Source organism: Lacerta agilis, chromosome 14, assembly GCF_009819535.1.
Source record: "Lacerta agilis isolate rLacAgi1 chromosome 14, rLacAgi1.pri, whole genome shotgun sequence".
Lineage (NCBI taxonomy): Eukaryota > Metazoa > Chordata > Lepidosauria > Squamata > Lacertidae > Lacerta > Lacerta agilis.
This window is the reverse complement of record NC_046325.1, coordinates 10,808,253-10,818,840: the sequence shown is the minus strand read 5'-3', so window position 1 is coordinate 10,818,840 and position 10,588 is coordinate 10,808,253. Positions and strand designations below refer to the sequence as shown.

Genomic DNA, 10,588 nt, shown 5'->3' with positions numbered 1-10,588 from the left:
TTCATGTCATTTATTTATTTCTCTTTATTAGCTGTTCTCTGTTGTTCAGCTCAGGCCTCAACATAATGACAAAGCATTTGGGGAAAAAGATACAGCTCAGCAGTCCAGCCCCAGAGGCCAAAATGGAGAAGATCTCCACTGCCACCATGTATTTCCCCTTAGTGCTCAGGTAGGTTGGAACAAAGGATACCCAAACACTGCAGAAAACCAACATGCTGAAGGTGATAAACTTGGCTTCGTTGAAAGCGTCTGGAAGCTTCCTGGCTAGGAAAGCCAAAGTGAAGCTGACGACAGCTAGCAGACCCATAAAGGCCAGTAGACAGTAGAAGAAGGTGGCATAGCCTTCGTTACATTCCGCTATGACCTCACCTGCCAATGAGTGCATGTCAAAATCTGGGAAGGGGGGAGCCGATCCCAGCCATGCTGCCGAAATGCCAACTTGAACAAGGGAGCAACAAAGAACAATAGAAGTTGCTAGCCTTTTCCCCACCCATTTGTTCATCCTGGAACCTGGTTTAGTAGCCAAGAAGGCCAGAAGCACTGTCATGGTTTTGGCCAAGACAGAAGAAACAGCCACAGAGAAGGTGATGCTGAACGATGTTTGCCTGAGCATGCAAGTCACTTTCCCAGGTTGGCCAACGAACAGCAGCGGACAGAGGAAACAGAGCAGGAGGGAGACGAGGAGAGTGTAGCTGAGGCTCCGGTTATTGGCTTTGACAATGGGCGTGTCCTGGTGTTTAATAAAAGTTCCCAACACTAAGGAAGTTACCAGGGAAAAAGAGATGGCAAACAAAGCCACGCCGATCCCCAAAGGTTCTTCGTAAGAGAGGAAACTTACAACCTTAGGGATGCATCGATTTTGAGCCTCGTTTGGATGCTGATCTTCAGAGCACTGGAAACAGGAGTCCGTGTCTGAGAAAGGAAGGAGTTGAAAAGTCTCAGTGACAATTCATATACAGTCATACCTCGGGTTCCGATTGCTTCAGGTTGCGTTCCGCACGGGTTATGAACGCGCCACACCCAGAAATAATGGAATGAGTTACTTCCAGGTTTGGCGGTTTGTCATGCGCAGATGCTCAAAATGACATCACGCGCATGTGCAGAAGCGCCGAATCGCGTCACACATATCCGCAGATGCGGCACTTCAGGATACGTGTGTCACGGGTTGCGAACGGGGCTCCGGAACGGATCCCGTTCACAACCAGAAGTACCACTGTATTTACATATTTGTAGAGGTGACCAGGGAGAGACTTCCCTGGTTGTTACAAGCATAGCTGTAGGGTGACTGGGATAGGGTGGGAATTCCTGCCTTCCCCGCCAGAAGGTGCTAGTAGGGAGCAATGACCTGTTGGTGACCTCTGCACAAACTCATGCTTGCTAACTTGATAGATACCTTGTTAAATCCGGCAGAATAAGCCCATGCCAGAAGAACTATCCAATTGCCAGTGGTGCGCTTACATTGGTTGATTTGTAAAATCCATATAGAAAGAAATCTCGAAGTGGTTTACATGAAATATAATCAGGGCGAGGAGGAATCAAGTCGTATTAAAATACAAAAACAATCAAATGAAACTTCTTAAATGAAAACAGAAAGCAAGTATTTACCTTAGATTGAAAAAAAAGTTTGAAAAGAAGGAGTCTGACTCCAGGAAAGCCTATGTAAGCATATGTGTTTTTAAAGAGGCATTTAAAGCTGGTTACTATAGCTGCCTCTCAAACCACCCAGGGGAGGGTACAAGGGTGGGTGCTGCCACCAAGAAAGTCCACTTCCATGTTGCCACCAAGCAGAGCTGGCCCAGCCATTAGGCAGGGTGAGGCCGCTGCATCAGGTGATTGAAGACGCCCAGGTGGCACTCCTATGGGTGCCCCACTTGCCTCGCTGCCTTTGCTAGCAGCAGAAAAGCACCACCACCATTGGTACCAATTTTTGGGCCAGATTGCATCCATTTGGGGTGAGATCTCACCCAAACCGGTGCTGCCTGGAAGGGCACACAGCAGCAGTAGAGCGGGCAGTGTTGGTAGCACTTCCTGCTTCACCTCTAGTGGCAAAAGAGGACATTACACCCCTACCACCAAGTGACAATCAGCTGCTTGTGGAATAGCCAGCATGGTTTCCTTGGAAGATCTTAAGGCTGAACTTGGTCTGAATGGCCCTTTAGGTGATGCTGGACTACAACACCCATCACCCCTGACCAATGGCTGTGCTGGCTGGGGCAGATGGGAGTTGGAGTCCAGGAAGTTCTGGAGGGCCACAGGTCCCCCATCCCTGCCTTACCACATGTCTTCTCACAATGATGATTCTGATTTGACAGGCGGGAGTTCTGGGGTTGAGGAACGGTGACTCTCTCTATGCAGAGGTGAGATTTGAGTGCCCGTTCAAAGTTCAACTCTCAGTTCTCCGGATATCTTTGGTTCTCACTTTTCATTTGCTTGAGAATACCGTGCTCTTTGTCACTTACCCTCCAGAGCTGAAATCTTCCCTTCTTGGCATGGAGAACAGTTGTAGCAGCAAGATGGTGCACCCTCCTTTGCGGTCTTCTGATAACCAGGCTGGCAGCAGTCATTGCACACCGAGACAGGGGGCACCTGTCCATAAACAACAGAAGACTTAGGAAAATGGTATTTTGTTTTCACCAGCTGGCGGTTGTTGTTGTTTTTTTAAACCTATTTTATGAAAGAGTTCTTGATTTACAAAAGCACGTGCAATGTCTCTTTTTTCAAGTTACATTTTGTACAGATCAGTTTCATTTCTGAGACATTAGTGGTACATTAGGAAGAAAGGGAGGAAAGAGGTGGAGGGGGGAATGGTGGGTGGGGTGGGGTCAAGTGGCAATGCTTCTATTCTACATAGTGTATGTGTGGGGCTTTGTGTCAGCGTCGCTTGTGTGGGTTGTCTTTACTATTTGCTTGTATTCCTTTGGTGGTGAGAGAGGTTAAGCAAGTGAATTGCTGCTATGAAATGATGGCATTTTATCTTTTCTGGTTGGCAGGTGAAATGCTTATTTCCCCACTCCTAGTATGAAAGAGGCAAACCGATGAATAATGGGCACAATTATATCTTTATTATTTGCAGCAAAGTAATAATAGCTGTACAATCTGAGTAACTGAATACATCCCGGTGAGACAACGTTACGGATAAATACACTGTTTTGACGTGGACTTCTTCAGTATATAGCTTAATGTACATACATCTTCTCTGTATGTGAGCCAGTGTGGTGTAGTGGTTAAAAGTGGTAGACCCGTAATCTGGTGAACTGGGTTCGCGTCTCCGCTTATCCACATGCAGCTGCTGGGTGAGCTTGGGCGAGTCACACTTCTCTGAAGTCTCTCAGCCCCACTCACCTCACAGAGTGTTTGTTGTGGGGGAGGAAGGGAAAGGAGAATGTTAGCCGCTTTGAGACTCCTTCAGGTAGTGATAAAGTGTGATATCAAATCCAAACTCCTCCTCCTCCTCCTCTTCTGGAGCAGTGGTCATACCCGTATGTGTATGTGTATGACCACTGCTCCAGAGAAGATGTATGTACATTAAGCTATATACTGAAGAAGACCACCTCAAAACAGTGTATTTATCCGGAACGTTGTCTCACCAGATGTATTCAGTTACTCAGATTGTACAGCTATTATTACTTCGCTGCAAATTATAAAGATATAATTGTGCCCATTATTCATCGGTCTACGTGTTGCCTCTTTCATACTAGGCTTGACGTTTGCAACACAGGGGTTTCTCTTATACTTTTGGAACAATTTCCCCACTCCTAGCAGGCCAAATGGGACAGTGTGACTGTCCATCTGTCAATCATCCAACATCATAGCGATATCAGATGCTGATGCTGCTTGTTGGGACTATGAAGTACAACACAGGAATGTTTGAAACCCTGCATTGCAAGCAGCCTCACCCTGCTCCTCTAAACCTCCTAATTATTATTTCTAATCGTTATTGCCTTGTTGTTCTCTTCATGATCATCATTGCTAGTCGCCAACACAACATTCTTTACTGCTTAATTTTTTTAAAAAAATATTTATTTGGCAAAGGATGAATAAATGCTTCATTTCACCCACTTTAAATCTGTTGTCCATCCATTTTACGCTACAATCCTCTACTCACTGACCTGAGAATGAGCCCCATTGAATTTCGTCTTAAATCTGAATAGATACATAGATTGTGCTGCTAGTGGATAACCTTTCTTTTCGTATTAGAGAGGGAGTGTAGCTATTTTCTTACCTTGGTGAATTCTCCATGCCACTGGATTTTTTCCTCATCAATGATGAACACTTTCTCTGGAGGAGCCTGAGGATCCAGACTTCCTACTTTGATCCTGACATAGGATTGATTTGGGAAAGTGACCAGGTTTGTAATATCAAAACCAGCTTCTAATTCTCCACGTTCATTAAATCTAATTTCATCTCCAGCACTGTTGTTGAATGAAATCCTCTGAAGAAATGAGTGGAGCTTCATGTGAGAGAATTGAAGAACCTTTTAAGTCTTGGAATACACTCAATGATATATTTCCCCCCAGATAATTTTGTAACATAGCATGCTAGTCATAGGGATGGGGAATTCAGTTTAATTTTAATGTGAATCTCCTTAAATCACACTTCCTAAAATAACATGTAATTCAAAACACAGCTTTTCTTCTAAATTTACTCTTCCCTGAATTTTGCAATGCTGTCCCTACCAAAATGTGTATACATTAGGGGGAAGTATGTGCAAAAATGAATATATTAGTGTACATTACATACATAATGCATTCTGTCAGGGGAAATAATTAGCAAAAAAGGGGGTGGGGAATGCGTGCTAAAATGCGGGTGAACTTTCATGAAGACTTTTCTATTATTATTGTAAACTGATGGTGAATGGAACTTAAGATTGGAAAAAATGTGTATCTGGGAAAAGGTAAATTGAGGGATACTCCCATCCCTAAGATGAACATTTCGCACCACACCACGTGACATACAGGGACACTGGGGAGACATTACCTTCCAGGGTTCCATATTTAGATGTGTCAGGCTACCTTCATATTTCATTGCTCTTTGACTGGATCTAGATATGTACATATTATGTATGGCATGTGCCAGAGCATAGACTGCATTGTAGATACTGTAGCTGTGGCCAGTCATGCTCATTTCAAAATAAGGTGCAGGAAGGTTCTCCAGTCTCTCTTCTCCGGTACATGTGTCAGTGATGTTTGGTGACTCAATGGAGTTTGAAACAGAGCAAATAAATGCTTGTTCCCATAAATCCTTGATAAAACCATCTCCGTTTGCATAATAAGGGTTTGCACCCTGAACAAATTCTCGGAAGCCTTGAAGTTCCATAGAGTGAATTGTGAAGGAGATTGAACCATGGAACATTTGCATACCAAAAACCCTTTGGAAAGGACCAAATGTGAAATCGATTTGGGCTGTTGTAATCCACACTTTTCCTGCAGAATACTCCTCTACAGAATCAGGAAGTAGTAGAGGAATAAACTCAGTTGTCATCCACACAATAGCTGCCACCCCCCTCATGGTTGTAGATTCTCCATGTACAATAATAGCATTGGCATTGCTTTTCATGAAAAGTGGGATATCATTAAGAATGTACTCGAAAATTTCTTGTATGCTGGCCATCCTCATATTCTTTTGAATTCTTTCTGTGAAGGCCAGACAGATTCTCAAACGGGAAATAACTGGTTCCAAAGCATCCAAGAAATGTTCTCCACTGTCATCATCTATAGTGATGAGACCTACCCATCTCCACCCAAAATGCAAAAGTAGGTGGGCAATTCCCTGATACTGAAGTGCTTCATTGGGAACCATGTGGTAAAAGGAAGGAAAATGAGATTCGCCACTCACTCCTGGTTCAAATGAGCCATATGACAGCTGGGCAGGGAGGGCAGGGGAGAGGACAGAAATTTCAGAGGTGAAATAGAAGAAGCACCTCGTCACATATTATACTTTTGATTATTTATTTACTCTTATTACTCCATTCTTTAAAATAGAGCCGCAAAATGATGGTGGAGGCTCTATTTTGGTGATGCCAAAATGGCTGCATTCACACACAGGAAGGAGATGTTAGCAGGCTTGGAGAGACTCCAAGGTTTACAAAAGAACAAAAACCTCCAGGAAAACACAGGTGGGAATGAGGAACTCGCCATGTTATGACTCCCACATTGTTCCAGGAGTTGCAGAGCAGAACGCATACAAGCCTGGAATTATTATTATCCCTTATCTGTACTCTTGTGTAAGCATGCATACTGCAGTCTACTGTGAGTTAATATCAGGGCAGCAAATTTCACTTTGGCATGAACCTCTGTCAGATAAAGCAGGCAAGACAGTTTTCTGGGATGAATATGGATAATAAACAGTCACCCTTGAGACCCCCTTTATAAAGAGACATATGCTCAAAGCTCCATTTTGTACCTCTCTGCACATATCTCATTTTCTCTCAAACCCCACCCAGAATTATTCTTTCTCCTGCTTCTAATTAATGAGCATGCTACCAGAAAGAAAAGGAAAGGGTATGAGATATGGGGAAATCCCAACAGCCAAATGCCCTACCTGGGGAATCTTGTAAAGGCTCAAGACCTTTGCCATGTGTGCGGTCGTAGCAGAGCTAAGTCCTCCGATGACAGCCACAAGTTTTTTCTGGATGCCACAGTTATAGTTCGGGAAGAACTGGAGTGAATTGAAGAGCAGGTCCAACGTGGCCCGGTAGATTATCCTTGCAATGGAATTGCTGTCATAGATGTGGAATCCAAAGGTGACATTAAGCAAGATGCTGGGATTTTCATTGACCTCTTTTACAGCAAAAACCATGGCCAGGATGTGCTGGTAGAACTTTGTCACCACTCTATAAATAAAGCCATTCAAATAATTCACCATGGTATCACAAAAATGGTTCGTTGTGCCTCTAAGACACCCTTTGCCAGCCTGATGCCCTCTGGATGTTTTGGACTACAACTCCCATTGGCCTCACATAGTATGGTTAATGGACAAGGATGGTGGGAGTTGTAGTCTGGAGGGCACCTGGTTGGGGAAGGCTGTTGTAAGAGATTCAGATGCCTGAACCTAAGGAGGTGATGCAATGTGGGAGCATCACTGAAAATGAGGGAAAGGGACAATGGTCATCTCCTGCCCAGTTATGCCCATATAGTTGCATAGTGTGTGATTTTGTGCAGTAAGAAACTGTCCTTTCTTTAGTCCAAATCTTATTAGCTTAAAAACAAAGCAAAAACCCTGCCTCCTTCTCCTTATTTTGAGATTTCCCAAGGCTGTACCCCTAAATGGGAAGAATCCCAAAACATGTGTCGCATTCAAAAAGTCCACCCCCTAACATCTCCAGTCTTAACAGCATTGCAATTTTCTGTCATCGTATGGCACCTTGGAGATCTGCTGTTGGGCAGAAATATGGGATATGACACTTTCTACTGACTAAATAATCAAAGGAGTGGATACTGATTTTCCATGCACTTTTTTTTTTTTTTTGAAATCCTAACTGGAAATGGGATGGCCCCAACCTATTGGATCTAGCCTGCTTTGTGGGCAGGGGGAGAAATATATATATATGTGAATTCCTCAATACGTTCCCCAGAGAGCAGTCAGTGTAACCCTTAAGGAAAGCTTTTGTAAGTTATTGTTCTTAACACTATCAAGTCATGACCATATATAGCGAGTGGTGCCTATAGGAGGTGCGAAGAAGCATATGGCAGGTTGTAGCATATTCTGGATGTATCCTAAAATCAGAGAATGTGTGTGTGCGTGTGTGTGTGTGTGTGTGTGTGTGTGTGATACAATAACTGACATTAAAGTAACAACAAGTTCTAGCTTACCAATGGACCCTCTAACTTTGTTATTTGGATATGATAAAAATCTTGCACTAATAGAGGATTAAGTACTATTACCACATCTTTTGATCGCTATCACCAGAAGGAAATGAGAACATCATCCTCGAGAGAATGGATAACCAAACTCTGGGACACCGTGTTAAGCTTATGGATATGATAAGAACTAGAGGAGGCAGGCACCCAGAGAATAGTTTCATGGAAAAATCTAGTCTTTTAAAAATGCATTGTCACGATAAGGTTCAGCATAACGTAAACCCTTTTGCATTACTCAGAACTTCAATGTGTTCTAGTTGATTTTGGTACATAGGTGGCAGCAGAGGTGAGGCAAGCTGGGGAAGTGCTCCCCCTCTCCAAACTAACTAACTAACTAACTAACTAACTAACTAACTAACTAACTAACACACATAAGGAAACTTCCTCCCACTTGCCTTCCTCTATTGCTGGGCTCCTGTCATTAACATTTACTGCTATTTTTTCTTTCAGAAATCTTAATATGGGGGACAGCGACACTCACACACCTAGAAATATACCGTACTTTTCCGTGTAAAAGACGAGGTGTTTTGTTTTTTTACTGCAAAATAATGTTAAAAAACGGGGCTCGTCTTATACACGGATAGTGCATGGGGACGGATGGATGGGTTAGTGATTTTTGGCATTCCCTCCCCAAAAAAGCTCAACAACTCTGGGCCACCCCCTCCCCATTTTCTTAAATTTGTGTCCCCCAGAATAGGAGGCATATTATACATGGGGGTGTGTTATATACGGAAAAATACAGTACTTTTCTGGTCCCACCACTGATTTGGTATGGAAACCTGCTCTTTGACTTCAGTCCTGAATATCTGTTTTCTTCTCTTTGACACTTGTTAATTTATTCATGTTTTTCTTTATTCTATATCAATAATAATAATAATAATAATAATAATAATAATAATAATAATAATAATAATCCTTACAATGGAAAATATACCCAGTCTTTAGAAGGGTGTTCCTTGAAGGACACGTTGGGCAAAATGTAAACGATGTGAGAGGCAATCCCACCAATGAGGATTTCACCAGGTTGGTACCACTCCGATGGAAGCTGAATGGGATTGTTTCCGGTGCACTTCATAGGATGTCCTTTGTACACCATCTGAGAGAACAGCAGCAGCAACAACAGCAACATCACAGAACCTCAGCTTTCTGGTGGTAAAGGCTCCCGTAAGATATGGTGTCTGTCTCCCAGGACAGAATTACCCTGGGTTGAAATATGATGGCTCGGAGGACAGCTAATTTTGCCAATGCATGTATTAAAATGGCATGTATGTGCTTTACTTTGAGCGTCAACTGGAGAACAGAAGCACACATTGGATACTAATCTAGTGACACTTATCTGAAGCATGGCCTGTCCTACTTAAAGGAGAAACTGCCAAGTTCAGACTGACAGAACTCTGCCAAATTTAGTCCCTGGAACCATAGCCCCCAAGTGGCACTGTTAGGGGTTTATATAACAATTTCAGACTTGTTTTCAGACAATTTTTTATATGTTGTAAGCCACCTAGAGTGTCTGGGGGAAACCCAGCCAGATAGATATGGTATAAATAATAAAATTGTTTCTTGCTTTTTTTCTCTTTCTATTAGATACATCTGGGGCTTTGTCCAAGCAAATAAATGACAATGATTTGGATAATTACAGGGGTGGTAATAGCTAACCATGATGGTGATGTTTCACTTCCACTGTCAGGTCCCATTTGCACTATATACGTAAAGTGGTATCCTATCACGGCTTCCCCCCAAAGAGTCCTGGGACCTGTAGTTTGTTAAGGGTGCTAAGAGTTGTTAGGAGATTCCTGTTTCCTTCACAGAACTACAGTTCCCAGAGATCCTGTCAACCACAGAATTCTTTGGAGGAATATTGTTTCGAGTGCTGTAGTACTGCTTTAGATGCATAGCACAGGTTTGGCCTCAGAGGCCACATGCCTCTGAATGACAGTTGCTGTGAATCACAGGTAAGCAGAATGCTGTGGGGCTCATTTCCTGCTTGCAGGCTTCCCACAGGCGTCTGGCTAGTCATTTCGAGAACGGAAGGCAGAACTAGATGGGCAGTTGGCCTCATCCAAGAAGGCTTTGTAACGTTCTTCGTTCTGCATTATTATTTTTTGCCATTTTGGTGGCATTGTTGGTAGCAGAACAACTGAAAGGAACACCGAAGGGCTAAGAGGAGATGCATCACTTTGAAAAAGAGAACACAGATTTGCATAGAAATATCTTGATTTATATGTCTAGAAACAGATCTAACAAAGTAATTGACACAAAAAATTATGTAGGTGGTGTATTTTTTCCACAGCAGATAATGAGACATATAATATGAGATCCAGTGCCGAGGGCCTTCTGGCGGTTCCCTCTCTTCGAGAAGTGAGGTTCCAGGGAACCAGGCAAAAGACCTTCTCAGTAGTGGCAGCCACCACCCTCCCATCAGATGTCAAAGAGATAAGTAACGATACAACCATTGGAAGACATCTGAAGGCAGCCCTGTATACAGAAGATTTTAATGCTTAGTGTTTTATTGTGTTTTTGCATATGCTGGAAGCTAGCCAGAGTGGCTGGGCAACCCAGTCAGATGGATGGGGACTAATAATAATAATAATAATAATAATAATAATAATAATAATATAGTTACAGGTAGGTAGCCGTGTTGGTCTGCCATAGTCAAAACAAAATAAAATATAAAATTCCTTCCAGTAGCACCTTAGAGACCAACTAAGTTTGTTCTTGATATGAGCTTT

The 10,588-nt window shown here is 42.9% G+C and overlaps 1 protein-coding gene across 1 annotated transcript; it reads right to left on the bottom strand.

Moving 5' to 3' along the window:
- On the bottom strand, nucleotides 1-6,864 carry LOC117057407 (vomeronasal type-2 receptor 26-like). Its single transcript, XM_033168248.1, has 4 exons — nucleotides 6,541-6,864; nucleotides 4,223-4,432; nucleotides 2,460-2,586; nucleotides 1-912 (listed from the first exon to the last, which is right to left on the bottom strand). The coding sequence occupies exons 1-4, from the start codon at nucleotides 6,862-6,864 to the stop codon at nucleotides 11-13; spliced, it is 1,563 nt and encodes a 520-aa protein (XP_033024139.1). The 3' UTR covers nucleotides 1-10.
- Between the last annotated feature and the right edge of the window lie 3,724 nt (nucleotides 6,865-10,588).